The sequence below is a fragment of the Myxocyprinus asiaticus genome, chromosome 26 (genome assembly GCF_019703515.2).
Source record: "Myxocyprinus asiaticus isolate MX2 ecotype Aquarium Trade chromosome 26, UBuf_Myxa_2, whole genome shotgun sequence".
In the NCBI taxonomy this organism is placed as follows: domain Eukaryota; kingdom Metazoa; phylum Chordata; class Actinopteri; order Cypriniformes; family Catostomidae; genus Myxocyprinus; species Myxocyprinus asiaticus.
This window is the reverse complement of record NC_059369.1, coordinates 29186861-29207651: the sequence shown is the minus strand read 5'-3', so window position 1 is coordinate 29207651 and position 20791 is coordinate 29186861. Positions and strand designations below refer to the sequence as shown.

The 20791-nt window shown below is 37.3% G+C and overlaps 1 protein-coding gene across 1 annotated transcript in view; it reads right to left on the bottom strand.

Annotated features, from left to right (window-relative positions):
• The window catches only part of LOC127416826 (leucine zipper protein 2-like), a 180699-nt gene that overhangs the window by 45040 nt on the left and 114868 nt on the right, over positions 1 to 20791 (bottom strand). The window contains exons 3-5 of the mRNA XM_051656389.1: positions 18198 to 18268; positions 10259 to 10340; positions 2580 to 2642 (exon numbers count right to left, since the gene is read on the bottom strand). Of these exons, the coding sequence (XP_051512349.1) occupies positions 2580 to 2642; positions 10259 to 10340; positions 18198 to 18268 (216 nt within the window). The remainder of the gene's footprint in view (positions 1 to 2579; positions 2643 to 10258; positions 10341 to 18197; positions 18269 to 20791) is intronic.

The following is a 20791-nucleotide window of genomic DNA, read 5'->3' as shown; positions in this document are numbered from 1 at the left end:
ATTTAATGGTTCCCCTGTCACTGCAGACAAAAGCAATGCCTCAACTATTTCAATTGAGTTCTTTTTGACAGTTCCCTCACAAGCATATTGGAGCTCAAGGTGAACCAGGAGTATATGCCTCATTTCTGTAATAACCTGCACTGGATGTCTTTATGGAAATAGATGATGATAGATTAAGAATCAATACAGAGATGATGGCGCTGCTGAGTTTAATCTAGTGCTTATCTCCACCTCTTCGTTTTAACGTTCTCTATTTTCCAGTCTTACTGATTCTTTTTTTGTTTTTTTTTGTTTTTTTCTCTCTCTCTCTCTCTCTCTCTCTCTCTCTCTCTCTCTCTCTCTCTCTCTCTCTCTATCTTTCTCTCTCTCTCTCTCTCTCTCTATGCAAAACAACTGCTTTATTTCACTCTCAGATGCAAATATACAAGAGCAGTTGATATAACATGTTTTCACTGTCCCTTAATAAAAAAAGATATTAAAATATTTTAAAAAATATACGTACATCTGGAATTTCATGATGAAGAATAATGTGTGTATTTTTCATTTTCAACTTTCTTTATACATCTCAATTTCATCTTGCAATTTTGAACGGATTATGAAAATATAACCTTTATTATTATTATTATTATTATTATTATTATTATTATTATTATTATTATTATTATTATGTCCCCAGTGTTGAATAGTAATAAGAATTTTATTAAACTGTTTTGAAATAAATGGCCTTAAAAAGACAACACTTGTCTAAATAGGATTCATAGAAAATATGATAATTCCTTTAAAATGGTCCCTAAAGTGTCCATGAGTTAATATTACATTAAAATTAATGTGAATGCCATTTTCTTGACCTCATATTAATTGAGAAACTACATGGAATATTTATTTTTAAACATTAATTTGTCCACTGAAATTAACTGCTGAAATCAAAAAATTTGTATCATTACACAGCTAAGTGCCATTTTTTTACATTTTTTTCACATAAGGTGCCATTCACTCAGATCGACTGAGGATTTTACATTGAGTGACGTTTGACAACTATAAAATGGCAAAGCCATTATCTCAGCAGAACACTTGCATTTCGGACCATATTCACTATATGTTCTGCACTTACCGATATGTCATTAAAGTAAAACTGAAAGTTCAATAGGCTCTTTTCTACTTTTACTGTAATTACAACACCTGCTGTGTAAAAAGTCACAGTACAACACCAACAAATTGACTAGGGAATAATAGGTGGTAGGCCACAGAGGTGTTATATTAAAGTGACTGTGTATATTTGTGAAATAGTGAGAGAAAGAAAGAACTAGAAAAGAGCAAGAAAAGAAGGGATGTACAGAGAGCAAGTACAAGAATGATTGAGGTAATGAAGCAGAATAGCCTTGCAACATGATTCAGTGAGGTGGAATTGGCTGAGTATCAAATCCACACACTTGCATCTCAACCCCTCTCTGAAGAGGAACGCGCGCCCAAGTCTGTTAGAAAAATGGCAGCTGTCATTAAAAGTGACATGTGACCACCCTTCTACAGACTGCAGTGACACAGGGATCCACCCAATCAGATAGGGTACAATGCAGACTGCTTGAGTTAAAAGGGGCAAGTCACTTAAAGCAACAACCGTGAAAATTCAGATCTGAATATTATGTAGCCATAAATCTTGCAGAAAAAAAACAAAAAAACAAAAAAACAAACAAACAAACAAAAAAAAACTTGGCTGTTTGTTTATGTAATAGAACCCTGAAGCTAAATTGGCTGATAAAACTGATTGAAGCCATGGCAAGTCATATAACAAGTGCTTTAAAAAAACTGAACAATTATTATGCTGTCATTATCTACTTATAGCTTAACTTCAAAGGGAAACAATCTCTATGTTTTTTAAAGACCATTCTTCTGTAGATTTTGCCTTAAGAATTACACAGAATATCTCAGTAGTCATAAAATAAATCTATTGTGAGAACTTATGATGCCATTTTTGTATTTTCTCAAATCATTTATGACCAATTGTGGGCAAAAAAAAAAAAAAACTGCTCTGGTTTTTCTTTTCCTTGATGAATGAAAGCATTCAACAGTCAGTGAAAAGATTTCCATCACACAACATTGTTTTATTTAAAGCTTAAGAGTGTAAAATCTGCACCACTAGCATCAACAAATGGAACTGCAAAAACAAGCTTCTTAAAAACTCTTCCCATTTGCCATGGGTCGGTCAAAAGATATTCCTGCCCAAATTCATGCCATTGGTTAAGCCAAAGTTGTTGTGCTGGGCAAGTCAGGATGTTTAAACAGAGTCACAGAGCCACCGTGTTAACACTTTTTGAGGAAACCAACCTACAAATGGCTACTTAGAGATGTCTCTGCATATTAAGATATGATAGGAGAAAGTATTTTGACATAGAAAAATTACACACTTCAGCTTTAATCTGTTTTAATCTGAAATCCTGGAATCTCAGAACTGCTATGACTTCCAATGCTATGACATAAGTTAGTATCTTACTTCAAAGTTCTGAGTCTAACTTTATGTCATACCATAGGCTACAATATTTGCCAAAACTAACACATTAATAATATTTCTCTTACTGCAGTACCTCTTGCTGCAGGTCTTTGATGATTTTGGTCTTCTTTTCCATCTCCATTTTTAAGTACTTGATCTGCATGAAAGCAAAATTGGGGGGGGGGGGGGATGAATCATTTTTTTGCATATTACAGACAGAATGGGGTTTTACACAGAAAAAGAAAAAAAAGCATAATAAATTGAGCATGATTTATAATCTACTTTAAGTAAGAATTGAGTATGCTGAATATCAAGAACAGATAAATAACAAGGGTAAAACAGATCTCACTGTACATTTGATGTGCATACATGAACTGAAATATGAATTAATAATTTCAGTCATGACAACTCTGAAAGATTTAGCACGATACTGTGGATATAAAATATTGATAGGATATTGGTCTTGGTGGACTAGATCTGCTAACGCTGCTGCTGTGGCTGCTGCAGAGCAAGCACAAAGACTTGCTACTGTTAGAAAATACACAGACATATTGAGTTAAGCATGTAGACATGCTGCTGCACAATTAGACAAAACACAAGACATGCTGTATTGAGCATGTATGAACATGTTGCTGCACAAATAGACAATACAATAAATCCCCACGTAGCTGATCTAGACATGTGAAACTGGGGTGGTGGTGGGTTTCAGAAAAAAACTCCTGCAGAGCGCTGCAATGAAACTGGCTTGTCTGCAAAACTGAGCAAATTAAAAGTTACACAAAGAGAGACACTCAAGTTGATTGGCTACCCGATTACATGTCAAGGGACCAATCAGCTTACACAATGCGAGGCGATTGACTTAACATGTCACATGTGAGCAAGCCGATTGGCTAACAGATAACAAGCTCAAAGAACTTATCAGATTGCGCCACATAGAGTTTCATGGCTGGACTTTTGTCATATTTCAATCACCTTTACTCCCAGTTAACAGATCTCTGGTAAATATTCAGATTAAAAGAGAACCATTAAAATAATTCAACTTGAGTCTATATGGAATATAAATGTGGGAGTGAACATTTCAAAAAACAATCCAGAGTGCCGTACAAACAGGCTGAAAATAATCAGAAGTGTTTACAGCCCTAACAGTGAACCACAACACCAATCAAATAGAACATTCCACTATTGCTCCTTATTCCTTATTCACCCAGCTCAGCCCTGAATGTCAAACTACCTCAACTCTCACACTCCCTCTCCTGCCTCCACCCATTGCAGACACTGTGGAAAAATAACAACACATCTAAATGCTGAGGTTGAGCAGCTGTGCGCTTTTCTAGACAATACAGCAGGGTTCATGCGGGTGTTTTCATTCTGATTAGCACTTTAATTGAATTCAGTCCGAGTTCACATGTTGATATACTGCAGTCAATCCATACATATTTGGTGCAGTCTTATTTTTTAGATTACAATAGAATTGAGACTAGTTTCTCATTTCCTGGCTGCATACTTCAAGTTTGCGAACTATAGACTATGCATCCTGGATATGGAAATATCCTCACTAATCATTTCAGAGTAGAAAGGCTTTATATCAGATGTGCATCAAATATATCATTCATGTTTTAAAATTAAATTTATTTAATGAAATAATATAATTAAATAATGAATGAGATAGAGAAGTGATATTTCTTTGTTACATGGTGTTGAATACAAAATGTTTAGTGGGACCTGGTGGGATAGTTTGCCTAAAAATGAAAATTCTGTCATCATTTTGTCACCCACATGTTGATCAAAACTTGTATGATTTTCTTTCTTTCATAGGCCACACTAAGAGATGCTATGCAGCATGCTCTTTTCCAGTGAAAGTGAATGGTGACCAGGGGCTGTCATGCTCCAAAAATGACAAATAGCACCTTAATACCCATTACAGTAGTCAATATGACTTGTGCGCTACATTTCAAATCTACTGAATTCATATGACAGCTTTGTGTGAGGAACAGACTGAAACTTAAGTTATGGGAAAGTATGGACTACTCAGTGTTGGGCAGTAGCTTCGCTACAAATAGTGAATCTATTAGGTTAACTACATTTCTGAGTAGTGAGGTGGTAGCTTTGCTAGTTTTTAAATCAAGAAGCTTTTCAGTAGCGAAGCTATATTTTTGACTAGGTAGTGGCGTAGCATTGAGAAAAGCTACAGTTGAAGTGAGAAGTTTACATACACTTTAGCCAAATACATTTAAACTCAGTTTTTCACAATTCCTGACATTTAATCATACAAAAAAAATTCCCTGTCTTAGGTCAGTTAGGATCACTACTTTATTTTAAGAATGTGAAATGTCAGAATAATAGTAGAGAGAATTATTTATTTCAGCTTTTATTTCTTTCATCACATTCCCAGTGGGTCAGAACTTTACATACAATTTGTTATTATTTGGAATCATTGTCTTTAAATTGTTTAATTTGGGTCAAACGTTTTGGGTAGCCTTCCATAAGCTTCTCACAATAAGTTGCTGGAATTTTGGCCCATTCCTCCAGACAGAACTGGTATAACTGAGTCAGGTTTGTAGGCCTCCTTACTCGCACATGCTTTTTCAGTTCTGCCCACAAATTTGCTATCAGACTGAGGTCAGGGCTTTGTGATGGCCACTCCAATACCTTGACTTTGTTGTCCTTAAGCCATTTTGCCACAGCTTTGGAGGTATTCTTGAGGTCATTGTCCATTTGGAAGACCCATTTGCGACAGAGCTTTAACTTTATGGCTGATGTCTTGAGATGTTGCTTCAATATATCCTTCCTCATGATGCCATCTATTTTGTGAAGTGCACCAGTCCCTCCTGCAGTAAAGCACCCCCACAACATGATGCTGCCACCCCAATGCTTCATGGTTGGGATGGTGTTCTTCGGCTTGCAAGCCTCACCCTTTTTCCTCCAAACATAAAGATGGTCATTATGGCCAAAAAGTTCAATTTTTGTCTCATCAGACCAGAGGAAATTTCTCCAAAAAGTAAGATCTTTGTCCCCTTGTGCACTTGCAAACTGTAGTCTGGCTTTTTTATGACGGTTTTGGAGCATTGGCTTCTTCCTAGCTGAGCAGCCTTTCAGGTTATGTCGATATAGGGCTTGTTTTACTGTGGATATAGATACTTGTCTACCTGTTTCCTCAAGCATCTTCACAAGGTCCTTTGCTGTTGTTCTAGAATTGATTTGCACCAAACTACGTTCATCTCTAGGAGACAGAATGCGTCTCCTTCCTGAGCAGTATGATGGCTGTGTGGTCCCATAGTGTTTATACTTGCGTACTGTTGTTTGTACAAATGAATGTGGTACCTTCAGGTGTTTGGAAATTGCTCCCAAGGTTGAACCAGACTTGTGGAGGTCCACAATTTTTTTTTCTGAGGTCTTGTCTGATTTCTTTTGATTTACCCATGATGTCAAGCAAAGAGGCACTGAGTTTGAAGATAGACCTTAAAATGCACCCACAGGTATACCTCCAATTCAGTACACCTCCTATCAGAAGCTAATTGGCTAATTGTCTAAAGGCTTAACATCATTTTCTGGAATCTTTCAAGTGGCTTAAAGGCACAGTTAACTTAGTGTATGTAAACTTCTGACCAACTGGAATTGTGATATAGTCAATTAAATGTGAAACAATCTGTCTGTAAACAATTGTCGGAAAAATGACTTGTGCCATGCACAAAGTAGATGTCCTAAATGACTTGACAAAACTATAGTTTTGCTAATATTAAATATGTGGAGTGGTTAAAAAATGAGTTTTAATGACTTCAACCTAAGTGTATCTAAACTTCTCACTTCAACTGTACACCGCTACACCATGCCTTGTACCCGGTGTTTACTATTACCAGTTTTGAATCAAAACTAAAGATGTCCGATCACAAATTAATACCCTTCCAGCCTTCCCCACCTTCCGTGACCTGGGAGGGAGACAAGGGGAGGGAAAAACAAAACAACAAAAAGAGGAGAGGGAAAGGCCAACGCGGAGCGACAGTGAGAGAGATAAAGGAGAGAGAGGAAAAACTTACTCGCCGGTTCCTAGACACGCCGTCGCCTGATCCTCGATCACCCCTCCACCCTCTGGCAGACAACAGCCATTCCTCCCCAGGCGGACTGGAGCCCCTCCATATTTCGGCGGCTGGTAGGGAACTCCTCCGCCCCTGGCAGTGGCTCTACCGCTCCAGGCGGTCGGCAGCGAGCCCCTTGCGGACGGCAGCCGTTCTTCCGACCCTGCCGTGTTTTGGTGTCCGGTAGGGAACTCCTCCACCCCTGGCAGCAGGCCCATCAGTCCAGGTGGCCGGCAGTGAGCCCCTCCTCCCCTCACGGATGGCGGCAGTTCCTCCGCGTCCAGACGACCGGTAGCAACTCCTCCGTCCCCAGCTGATGGCCGCGGTTGCTCCTTTGGGGTGGATGGTAGTGGCGAGGACTCTATGATGGCGCATCCCTCCTCCTTCCCGGGTTTCAGCACCAATGTAACAGGGTTCAATGGGAAGGAGGAGGCGGGAACCAGATGAAGCATCAAAGTAATGTTTTTAATAAACTTAACACAAAGACACACAAACGTAAACGCATACAGGGCAGCTGCCTGTAGCTCTCTCTCTCTCTCGAACTGCCACATCTCGTTGCACTTGTCCCTCTCCTCGGGTGATTAGCCCGATTGGGGGCCGGGTGCGCGTATCCCTTAACCCTAAACCTACCCCTAAACCTAACCCTCATAAAAAACTTTCTGCATTTTTTTTCTCCCCTTTTCTCCCCAATTTGGAATGCCCAATTCCCAATGTGCTCTAGGTCCTCGTGGTGGCATAGTGACTCGCCTCAATCCAGGTGGCAGAGGAAGAATCTCAGTTGCCTCCGCGTCTGAGGCCGTCAATCCATGCATCTTATCATGTAGCTTGTTGAGCGTGTTACCGCGGAGACATAGCGCATGTGGAGGCTTCACACTATTCTCGCACCACGCACAACTCACCACGCACCCCACCGAGAGCGAGAACCACATTATAGCGACCACGAGGAGGTTACTCCTTGTGACTCTACCCTCTCTAGCAACCGGGCCAATATGGTTGCTTAGGAGACCTGGCTGAGTCACTCAGTATGCCTGGAATCAAACTCGCAACTCCAGGGGTGGTAGTCAGCATCTTTACTCGCTGAGCTACCCAGGGCCCCAACTTTCTGCATTTTTACATTTTCAAAAAAACATTGTTTAGTATGTTTTTCAAGCGATTTGAATTATGGGGATGCTAGAAATGTCCTCATAAACCACATTTATACCATAATACCTTTGTAATTACCAGTTTGTAACCTAAAAAAATGTCCTCGTATACCACCCAAACACACCCCCCCACACACACACACACACACACACACACAAGAAATTTGGCCTCTGATGATATGTCCTGTAATTCTGTGTCTAGCTGATGTATTTCTGTATTGTATAGATGAATATATAGATGACTAGTATACTGTATGTACGCAGAGTTTTTATACAGGAATGTGCAAATTAAATTATGTTTAAATGGGTAGGGGTTTGTAGAGGTAGTAGTCTAAATATGAACAATTTAATGTAAAAATAGTGATTTTTCATATTGAACACGTGTTTGTAGGGGTAGTAGTATAAATATGAAAAATAAAATGTAAATGGGGGGGGTGTTGTTGTTTTTTTTTATGTGTACATACCGGTACGTATTTCACCATACTGTATACTTGTATACTGTATTGCACTAAACTGTAATATACTGTACAAAGGCTTCGATAAACATCAAGAGAATAGGGGAGGGTGAGTAAATTAATTGCATTTTTTTTTTTTTAACTATTCTATGAACTGACTAAAATGGCAAAAGAGTCAAATGTTTAATATGCAGTTTTGAAAAGCTGATATCGAGATGCTTGCTTTCTGTTACCAAAGCAGTTGGGGCTTGGGATAATGCTAACTGCTCTACATAACAGCTATATAATAGAAAGTGTGTCATAAAAGGACACTTGCAGGCAAACAAAAGGTCAAAACTTTTTGGGTCATTTCATCAGCGACGTACAATGTTAACATTCCCCAAAAATGCAGCTTGTGAATATATATGGGGTTGTGAATATATATGGGCACCAATTATACAGCTTTGCTGTGTAATTGGTGTCAATTGGTGGTGAACTGTTCACAGAATGGAAAGAAAAGCCAGAGCTGGTGAAATGCTAATTCTCTGTGATTCATTCTCATTCTGAACATGAGCGCCTGTGCCTCTATCCCCCGCAGTACTGTGAGCAGCCACACACAGAGATGAAAAAAGAAAAGTTCCAGCATGTTGATAACTGTGTATCTCCACCAGAGTCAGTAAGGTGCTTCCTACAGTTATTCATTATGATTGTAACATAACTCTTCCAGACCTAAAGGTAAATGTCTAAATTAGATGAGACTCTATTTGTCCTCTCCATGCCATCTGACAGAATTTAATGAGGATTCCAGTGTTTTCCTGGTAATTAGCTTAGACGGGAGTCATGGAGGAGGGTGCAGTGGTGACGCAGCAGAATGAAAGGACCACTCCAAATGGAGTCATGATATTTAGCCCCAACCCACGGCAATAAATCATTTTTCTAAATTAGTATTTTGACGTGCTTTCAGGTTGTAATATCTTTTAAACAAGATCAAAATGTAGTCGAGAATGTTGCACAAGATATCAATATTTGTTTAGAGATAATATATCAGGGCTTTCAATTAATTAAAAATTATAATCAAATTAATTACATGACATGCCAGATAATTATTAAAACACATATAATCACATATATAAATATTTGCTCAGAAAGGCCCCCAAATCAAGATTCAATTCAATTTAAACAATTCAATTTAAATAATACACAATAATTCAAATAATAGTAATCAAATAATAATTACATATATTGATTTATTTAAGCATATTGCATTATTGTGGCAGATGAGTAAAGCATTAATTTGACAATACAAAAAGTGTCTTTAGAGGTCAATATATTGATTGCTTAATTCCCATATCATTAAACATAACTACAGTCAACAGCAATACATTTTGCAGCTGAGTTCGACAGTCTGTTCTTTTCTCACAGGATGTGTTCTTACATTGCATCTGCGCTGTTTTGAATATTTTCTGTCTATGTACATATGAGTAAGACAAGTGCTTTTAGAAAGTCTCACTGGTTTTTAGCATCATAAACGCCTTGTTTTAAGGACGCTGTGTCAAGTTAAAAGTACTGTAGTATCGAGATCCCTTGATAATTGCATAAATTTTTTAACTTGTTAATTTTTAATATAAACAATCACACTAAACATTAACACAATAAAACAACAGCCCTAATCTGAATTAAGTTTATTTTTTTTTCTTGTTTTAAGCATAATTTTAACAAAATACAATGAGGTTTATTCTTAAAACATGAAAATGGGGTAATGAGGTAGGATGTATTCTCTGTAAACAGTTCTTATTACATAATTTAGCTTCTTAATTAATTTTGCGAATTAATCTTGTTTTAAAGATGTTTAAATATCTTTCCTGGAAAACAAGACAGGTGTATACATTTTTGAAGTGCATGCTTCAATTTAGAAATAGCAAATCTCAACAAATATTTTTTGCTGTTTTGATCTGTACAGAAAAATTGAGTTGATTTTAAAGTAATCAAGGGAGTGACTAAATGCTATAAAGTCATTATCCTTAATATTTTAACACTGTGGCCAAAGGCAGGTGTTTGTGTGGTCAGTGGATTGAGAACATTGAATTTATACATGTTTAACACATCAGTGTAACGAGGTCTTACGGTGGCCTGCTGCTTCTCTGCACGTTCAGCTGCATCATCCAGTTGCTTCTTCAGAGCTGCCTGGAGTGACTTCATTTCATCCCTGTCAATGAGAGAGAGAAAGAGGGGTTGGAGGGGGATTTGGGTCATAGACAAAAAGAGATAAAAAAATTTGAAAACTGAGAATAAGGGAACAGTGAACAATCCAATGGCCACTCATACCTCAGGCTCATTTAGCTCCTTTTGCATGTGTATATCTGGCACTTTCCATGGATATGGTATGCCTGATTTTTTTTTTTTTTTTTTTTTAAAGCATTAGAGGCACTAATTCCATGTTTCTTGTGAAAACTATATGATGTGTTAGATAAACTATTATCTAACAGAAAATTACCCTGTGAGTCATCCTAGTTTTAAACAACTCAAATGTCTGTATGTCACATTTTGTGTGTAACCCTGTTACCGCATGATTTTCCCCTCATTAAAAATAAAATTTAATTAAATTAAAATAACATTACCTGAAAATGCACCAAGCCTTAACATCATTTGGACCCTTGCAATAGCATAGTAGGAAGACAAGAAAAATCTAATTTCATTTTCTCATCAACTGAATGCATCAACACCATCAATTAATCTCTGTTACTTAAGTTATTGTATAAACAAAAATATATCAAACAAATATTTTTATTTATTTATTTGTGGGAAAAAGCTTGGCAACATTTGATGCCAAACTATGCCCAACTGAATAATCGCTTTTAACTGCAACCCCATTACACAACCCTGATACCCATTTGTTTTGTTTTTTTTATTATTTTTTTGATTTTTTTTTATTTGTCAGTTTAATTTGATGATCAACATTTTCAAAAGATTACGTACCCCTACTTTTACTGACCAAAAAGAAGAAGAAAATAAATTAACTTTAAGCTGAAGTGTGTAACTTTTTCAATGTTAAAATACATTCTCCTATCTTAGCTTATTATGCAGAGACAACTGTAAGCCATTCGTAGGTTGATTTCCTCAAAAACTGTCTCTACGGCCCTATAAATATTGCTCTGTTTGTTTTGATGGGCCGTCTAGCCCGGCACAGCAACATTGATTCAGCCAATTGCGTACATTTGGGGTGGAACTATCTGTTTGTTTGATCAACACTAGATGGGGGAAATTTTCAAGAAAGCTATTTGAAAACAGTGTTTTTTTGTTTTGCAATTCTGTTTGATGACACTAGTATCGCAGAAATTACACACTTCAGCTATATATATATTTCTTAAGCGTTTCAGGCCCTGTTGTGTTCCCTGATCGTGGAAAGTGCCATTTATTATTTCATTTTATCTTCTGGCCTTTCATAGCACTTTTGTTGAAAGGTAGAGAGGAGAGATTGACAGGAAGATTAAAAAATTACAAGAGCCTGCCCACCAACCCCTTCTTAAAATCAACCCTGTGAACTAACCACTAGGCCACTAATCCAACATGTGCTTATATTTAGAAATCCATTGCTTTCCTTCTGCCTGTTATTATTCTTCTTCCTCACTTTGAACAACTTTTTATCCCTATGGTGGAAATTCAACAAACTTGCATGCATGCGGGGTCTGAGACTAATTGCTGTTTGTATAATTTTGGGATTGATGGCATGTAATGTTGCCTAGCAACTAGCAGTTAAATTTGCAATATTGAAAATGCCAGCCCTTGTACCCCATTTGAGCTAGACACTTAAAATTTCACACAAGAGTCCCTCTCCTCATGGGGTAGTAATTTGCCTCAAGGCCCCCTAAGTTTTTCCATGAAGAAAAGTTTAGTATTTGACATTTTACGTACAGTAAAACCTCTGAAAATCTTCTTCTCCTGATTTGCTTATCCAGTGGATCTAATACATTTTACAAGCACTATGGACTCACACAAATGGCACATTGGTTTAACACTTGAAGCAGGGGGAACAAGATAAGGAGAAGATAAGGGCTGCAGTACTGCTGTACCAACTGCTGTGGCCGATCTCCCTTTTATGTGTGAAAATTTGATAAGCAGGGGCGGTTCTAGACCTGACTGAGGGTGCCAGGGTGGGGCCGGGTGTGCTTGTAGGGGGGCAACTGTATTATACCTTAAATGTCCCCTGTGCACATATAAAACATAATTTGCTACTTTAATATTTGCGGACATGCAATTTTTAAAGACAACCAAAGATTCACCAAATCTGAGTTAAAATTTTCACATTTTAATTTTAAAATATATAAACAAACAAGCTCATGACAAATATTTCAATTAGTCAATATACCCTAACATTCTGGTTTTACCCACAAAATTTAAGCCATGTTGCCATGTTGTTCTTTAGAATGACTAATGCAGTCAAATTCTTGGGTAAAATTAATGATAGGCTACATCAAGATTTTAGGTTAGAATTTAATCAGTAGGCTATAAACAGCATGTAAAGGTCTTGTAAATGGTCACCATTTCCTTTAAGATTCTTTTAAGCCTGGGTAGCTCAGTGAGTAAAGACGCTGATTACCATCCCTGGGGTCGCGAGTTTGAATCCAGGACGTGCTGAGTGACTCCAGCCAGGTCTTCTAAGCAACCAAATTGGCCCAGTTGCTAGGGAGGGTAGAGTCACATGGGGTAACCTCCTCATGGTCGCTATAATGTGGTTCACCCTCGGTGGGGCACGTGGTGAGTTGTGCGTGGATGCTGGGGGCAATAGCGTGAATCCTCCACATGCGCTATGTCTCCGTGGTAACGCGCTCAACAAGCCACGTGATAAGATGCGTGGATTGGCGGTCTCAGACGTGGAGGCAACTGAGATTTGTCCTCCACCACCCGGATTGAGGCGAGTCACTACACCACCACGAGGACTTACAGCGCATTGGGAACTGGCCATTCCAAATTGGGGAGAAAAAAAATAAATGCATGTATCTATCTCAATTACTATAAGTTTAAAAAAGTTGCATGCATCATAATTATAAGTGACCAATAAGTTGGCTTTCATGTGTTTTTTTAACCATTATTATGACTATCAGAGTCAATGAGCAATCCTTAATGAGCACGCTTGGTGTGCGCCTCTTATTAGAGAATGTTGTTGCTAAAATTAATCTTAATTATCTGTTATTGAGCACATGTGTGCCTCTCCCTGGTGATTGGTGCATGTTAAGTATTTGATTGATAAATGGTGTTCATAAAGAGGATGTTGTTTTTGTTATCTTCCCTGTAATCTATTTAGCTCTCTCCCGGTAAGTTGCGAGTTTGCATTTTATTCTTGCGCCTCTACCCAACATCTTAATTTGTATATATTATTAAATTGAAGTGTGTTGACGTGGTGAGCATAGTGTAAGAGCGTTTCTCACTGGAGGTAAGGCATTTATTTGGGCTTAAGTGGGGTGGTTTATAAAGGTCCCAGTTTTATGTTTTTAAGTGAATTCATAATAAATTTGCCATTGCAGGTGCAGTGTGGCCCTGTTATATGTGTGGGCTTGCATTATGCTAGCTGTTGTTTCTTCACATCTGTTCCTGCATGCTGTTTCATCAGTCGCTTCATTGTTTGTTTTACCAAACTTGTTGCACTACATTTGTCTTGTTTCTGCATTGTACAGTGCAAAACATTAAAGACAGTGTAAAAAAAAATATATATATATATATATATACAGGTGCATCTCAGTAAATTAGAATGTCGTGGAAAAGTTCATTTATTTCAGTAATTCAACTCAAATTGTGAAACTCGTGTATTAAATAAATTCAATGCACACAGACTGAAATAGTTTAAGTCTTTGGTTCTTTTAATTGTGATGATTTTGGCTCACATTTAACAAAAACCCACCAATTCACTATCTCAAAAAATTAGAATATGGTGACATGCCAATCAGCTAATCAGCACAAAACACCTGCAAAGGTTTCCTGAGCCTTCAAAATGGTCTCTCAGTTTGGTTCACTAGGCTACACAATCATGGGGAAGACTGCTGATCTGACAGCTGTCCAGAAGACAATCATTGACACCCTTCACAAGGAGGGTAAGCCACAAACATTCATTGCCAAAGAAGCTGGCTGTTCACAGAGTGCTGTATCCAAGCATGTTAACAGAAAGTTGAGTGGAAGGAAAAAGTGTGGAAGAAAAAGATGCACAACCAACCGAGAGAACCGCAGCCTTATGATTGTCAAGCAAAATCGATTCAAGAATTTGGATGAACTTCACAAGGAATGGACTGAGGCTGGGGTCAAGGCATCAAGAGCCACCACACACAGACATGTCAAGGAATTTGGCTACAGTTGTCATATTCCTCTTGTTAAACCACTCCTGAACCACAGACAACGTCAGAGGCATCTTACCTGGGCTAAGGAGAAGAAGAACTGGACTGTTGCCCAGTGGTCCAAAGTCCTCTTTTCAGATGAGAGCAAGTTTTGTATTTCATTTCGAAACCAAAGTCCTAGAGTCTGGAGGAAGGGTGGAGAAGCTCATAGCCCAAGTTGCTTGAAGTCCATTGTTAAGTTTCCACAGTCTGTGATGATTTGGGGTGCAATGTCATCTGCTGGTGTTGGTCCATTGTGTTTTTTGAAAACCAAAGTCACTGCACCCGTTTACCAAGAAATTTTGGAGCACTTCATGCTTCCTTCTGCTGACCAGCTTTTTAAAGATGCTGATTTCATTTTCCAGCAGGATTTGGCACCTGCCCACACTGCCAAAAGCACCAAAAGTTGGTGAAATGACCATGGTGTTGGTGTGCTTGACTGGCCAGCAAACTCACCAGACCTGAACCCCATAGAGAATCTATGGGGTATTGTCAAGAGGAAAATGAGAAACAAGAGACCACAAAATGCAAATGAGCTGAAGGCCACTGTCAAAGAAACCTGGGCTTCCATACCACCTCAGCAGTGCCACAAACTGATCACCTCCATGCCATGCCGAATTGAGGCAGTAATTAAAGCAAAAGGAGCCCCTACCAAGTATTGAGTACATATACAGTAAATGAACATACTTTCCTGAAGGCCAACAATTCACTAAAAATGTTTTTTTTTATTGGTCTTATGATGTATTCTAATTTTTTGAGATAGTGAATTGGTGGGTTTTTGTTAAATGTGAGCCAAAATCATCACAATTAAAAGAACCAAAGACTTAAACTACTTCAGTCTGTGTGCATTGAATTTATTTAATACACGAGTTTCACAATTTGAGTTGAATTACTGAAATAAATGAACTTTTCCACGACATTCTAATTTATTGAGATGCACCTGTATATACCTCATAACAAATGTGTACTGTATGTTTCAGAAATGAAAACCTAACAGATACACATACAAAAAATATTTTATAATGAATGCTTGCCAAATAAGAGTGATCTTTAACGAGTTGGGCTCCGGTGCATTCAATTAGTCAGAAAATCAGATCCAGACTGGGTTTCGTGATATTGTGGGAAATTGTGGTATAAAAGTAACAACTTACATTTACACCAGCAAGTATAATCCACATTAAGTAAAACTGGAAATGGCATGTCCAAAGATGTGAATCTAATGTGAACTTCTGCCTTATACCCAAAAGTTGTTGGCTCGTTATTCGTCTGACATTCGGTTTCTACTATGTAATTAGCACAATTAGGTTATAGAATATATGACTATATCATACAGACATAAAACATTTAACTCAAACGGTCAACGCTTGTTGTAGCTGGGGAATTATGCCTAAAAATGTTCAGATGGTTTTCATTTACTAGAGCTTGTAAGGGACTGTCTGAAAATTCCACCAACAGCACTATTCGCTTATGGTTATTTCCACACACTGGGCTAAAACGTCGGAGGTGTCCAAGTATTCATTCATTCATTCAATTAAAGTGTAAGTTATGCAGTTATTGACTTCAAGGATATGTGAGAAGGCCACGAGACCACAAGTCCACATCAAGTGCACCATTTCATCTACACTACCGGTCAAAAGTTTTGAAACACTTGACTGAAATGTTTCTCATGATCTTAAAAATCTTTTGATCTGAAGGCGTATGCTTAAATGTTTGAAATTAGTTTTGTAGACAAAAATATAATTGTGCTACCATATTATTTTATTTCATTATAAAACTAAAAAAAAAAAAAAAAAAAAAAAAAACATTATGAAATTGATGATTTGGACCAAATAATAAAGAAAAGCAGCCAATAAGTGTCCAACATTGATGGGAACTCCTTCAATACTGTTTAAAAAGCATCCCAGAGTGATACCTCAAGAAGTTGGTTGAGAAAATGTCTGCAAATTCTAGGCAAAGGGTGACTACTTTGAAGTTGCTAAAATATAACACAGTTTTGACTTATTTTGGATTTTGTTTAGTCACAACATAATTCCCATAGTTCCATTTATGTTATTCCATAGTTTTGATGACTTAACTATTATTCTAAAATGTGAAAAAACAATTATAATAAAGAATAAGTGTTTCAAAACTTTTGACCGGTAGTGTACGTCTTGACTCGATAGCTTCCTAGACCCACTGGATTCCACTAATTGCTGCTTGCAGATATATTTAATAGATTTAGTTTTAGTTTTATGAAACAAAAGAGTGATATTTTTTAATGCTTATTGAGCAGATGGCTAATTACTATCAGCATGTGAATTGTCCAAGTAATAATCTGATATAGCTATGCTGAGCTATGCCTCCAAGACACATCTCTATGTGCCGTGCCGATTTACAAGGCAAAATAAGGTGCTGTCCATTGTCATTCTCAAATGTCCATGGATGCTACGCTTGTTTTGTTTTTTTCTTACATAGTGCTTATACTGTCATTTTAATCAAGAGAGTGAATGTCAGAAATTCCTCGCATATGCCCTGAATTTCAATATCTGTCTACTGTTGATTGGGGTTAAAAATAGAAGCCATTATGTGTACCTGACACTGACGGAAATGAAATTCTGTCACTAACTCTCTGCAGCCAACATGCTTGAGCCTTGATGGATCCAATCTGTTGCCATGATGCTACCAAGAGTGTTGTGGAGTGCTCTGGAGTTGTTTAACACTAAAAACCCATGACAATTCAATCTGATTTACCCCAAGACAGTTCTGTCATAAAAGCTGTGTTAAAGAACCCTGTTGCTCTTGAAACAAGAATAACAATCGCCAAGAGAGCTGTAGATGTATACAACAAATGGTGGAGCATCTGTCTACAGCCGTATGCATGAAAACAGTTGCAAACAGTCACTAATTACTGGTGCTGGTGTGTGAGAGTGAGTAATATGTTAAAGAGCATCACACAGCTTTGTTTCCTTCACAGTTCATTTCATCTAAAGTTTACTGAAACGCTGCATATGCTAAGATTACTGTCTTTAAACTACTTTAAAGAAAATGTTCTGTTTTATTGCATTTGTACATTTTTGCATTTAATTTCAACATATGTTGAATGGTAATAGACTTGAATATCAGCACTCAATGAGAGGTCTTTTTCTACCATTGCTCATTCGAAAATGAAATCTTTCAGGCAGAGCTGTATCAAAATGTTTCTAGAAGCAGGAATCAGCAGGGCTATATGATATTACTGTATATAGATATCTGGGTAATAACACAATAATATTATGATTCTATATGCTTAGTGTAGCAGTTTGGTCAAACAAAACCAATTGAATGTTCATAGACTTAACAAGTGGTATTCAGTCTCACTAAAATGTTATTGTTAAAATTGTAACTAAAAATATGGATTTTTGGTGTTAGAATATTGATGCAGTGTTGAGAAGTACAATCAAAATACTATGATATATTGATTCTTTTCCTCTCCTTTAAGTGCTCCAGATGTCTTAATGTGCAATTCATGTACATCATTGGGCGCCTGCTAATTTTGGTCTGATGGTAATCCTTCTAAATCCCAGTTTTTCTTAGAATCACAGCTATAAGAGTAAGTCCCTCACACAATGGCTCAGATCAGTGGCTAAGAGTTAAAGACATGCTGGCTGAATTGATGAGGGGAGCCGGGGAGAGAGAAGCGGAGAAAATTATACAATGGAGCAAAGCAGAAAAACTTGGTTTACCTTTGCTTGTGACTGAGATCCAAGATTCTCTGCACATCCTTTTTGGGCACAGCATCATCATTCTTTAGAGACTGTCAAGAAAGAACAGAAAGGTTGCAATTTATGTTTTATGTTACTGTATATGTGTGTGAGTTGTTTGGATTCAACATGACAGATGTAGCTGACACAGATTTCATTTTTAAAGACATGACCACCTTTTATAAAGCTGATTTATGTGAACCTGGAAAAAGTCTTTAAAAAGGTCAGTCAGAGGGGGTTTGTTTCCTTCCACAGAGTAACATCAGTGCGATCAGAGAGAGAAAATCTGACTAATTCTCATTATAGCCTCATTTCAATTTTCTTCAATCAGCATACTTATAAATAATGGCATGCAAAACCTTGAAAGAATAGGAGAAGATTATTAGACCTTTCACATTCAGATTATTTCTAGATACTCCAGTTTTACATCGAATAATTCTGATAATAATTCTGTTTATTTGCAATGAAATTCTACATAATGAATGGTCACGAAATATGTCATTATTAGGGCTGTCAAAGAGAATGCATTAATGTATGTGATTAATTAAATATGTTTAACTTTGTTTAACACCATTAACACATTAATTCAATTTGACATTATAACCGTTTCATCTGTCCTGTGGGATTTCTAATCTCGAACTGATGCCAGCGTCCATTCAAATGTCCGTGTTCACACAAACAAACATACACAAAGACAAAAGTACCTAGCTGAGCATGAATCTTTCAGTAAATTAATTTATAAATCAAACCAGGATGAGATGTTTAAGAAAAGTAATTTACAATATTTGATGAACTTTAATTATCACTGAAGGTCAACGAGTGAAATTTTACCCACGACTGAAAAACCATCATTCGTGTTAATGCAAAAATCACCAGAGGACTACAGGCCAGCAGGAAAGACATCTTTACACATAAAATGTTTAAGTATTTGTAAATGATTAGTTTATTGTACTGTATAGTTAAAGGACTTTTCCGGGTTCAATACAAGTTGAGCTTAATCGACAGCATTTGTAGCATAATATTGAAATATGTATTTTGACTTGTCCACCCTTTTCTTTAAAAAAGCTAATATCTTAGTTCCAGTGAGGCTCTTACAGTGGAAGTGAATGGGGGCCAAATTTTGAACATCAAAATACTAACATTTTCAAAAGTATAGCCACAAGACATAAAGGATATGCGTGTAAAAATTATTTTAGTGTGATGAAATCACTTACTAACCTTTTCTGTGTAAAGTTATAGCCAATTTTACAAGTTCGCTACCATGACGATGTAATGTCAACAAACCCTAAAAATGAGAATTTAAACAGCTTTACAGCTCAAATAATACACAAGTTTTAACAGAAGAATGAATGCAAGTGCTTTCATAAAATTATAAGCTTCACATTTCTGTTTAAACCCTCCAAAAATTGGCCACATTCACTTTCACTGTCCCAGTCACTTCCATTGTAAATGCCTCACTGTAACCTAGATTTTAGATTAGTTTTTTAGTTTTTTTTTAAGAAAAAGGTGGACGAGTCTAAATTCATTTTTGTGGTAATCAACATTATGCTACAAATGCTGTCGATTGAGCTTAATTTGTATTGAACCCAAAAAATTCCTTTAATTCACCATTTATAAATAGTTGTCTCTACATTGCATATTTTATATTCTACATTTATATACTTTAATCAATTGCAACCTGGTCTCATAAAATCACATTACTATACCTACACTTTTGCTGAATTATTTTTATGTGGCTCTTTGTGCATGTTGTGGCAGTTTCCTGGTCAAATAAACACAAGAGGCGCTACAACGACAATGATTTTTATTCCCTTTCACACAAATCAAGAGTGAAACTGCAGATTGTCAGTGACATCTAAACACTTTTACTACAGCACATGTCTTGTCAGGCAATACAAGTGTGACCAAACTGAGTGGTAGCTCAACTGATAGAGTGTTGAATGTGCGATGTAAACGAACGGGGTACGAGTCCTGAGGAGCAAGTGAGTCGACACATGAGCTGAATAATAGAAGCACCACAAAATGAAGTAGCTGATTCAGCAAATGCATTTTTCATGTTACATTTGCTTTTTATGACACTATAGGTTAGGTTTAACGTTAAGGGTAAGGAGTTAGCTTTGTTGATTTAAAACCCGATGGAGCATTAATCTTAAAAACCTCATCAGGCAGATCAGTTAACAGCCCTAGTTAATTTAGCAGAAATCCTTTCAAAATTCACTTCAGGACACTCCCTGTCATGTCATGTACTGACCAGTTGCTCTGTCTCAGCCACACTCAGCTGACCCTTCTGTGCCTCCGTGTTTCCAGTGCATAACAGCAGCAATGCTTTGTCTTTGGCAGACCATCTGTGCAGCTGTTCAGTTGTATTGAGATTGGCATTGCAGTGTCTATTCAGGCCAAGCTGGCAGGAATCTGCCGGCACAAACCCACAAACCTCTGCCAAGACTATAGGCTCCATCAGGTGAAGTTTAATGATGATGTGCTCCACTCTGGGGAGATCTCATTATAAAAATAAACAGTATGGACAGTAAATCTGCACTACAAAAAGGTTAATCGGTCACATACATAATTGATCA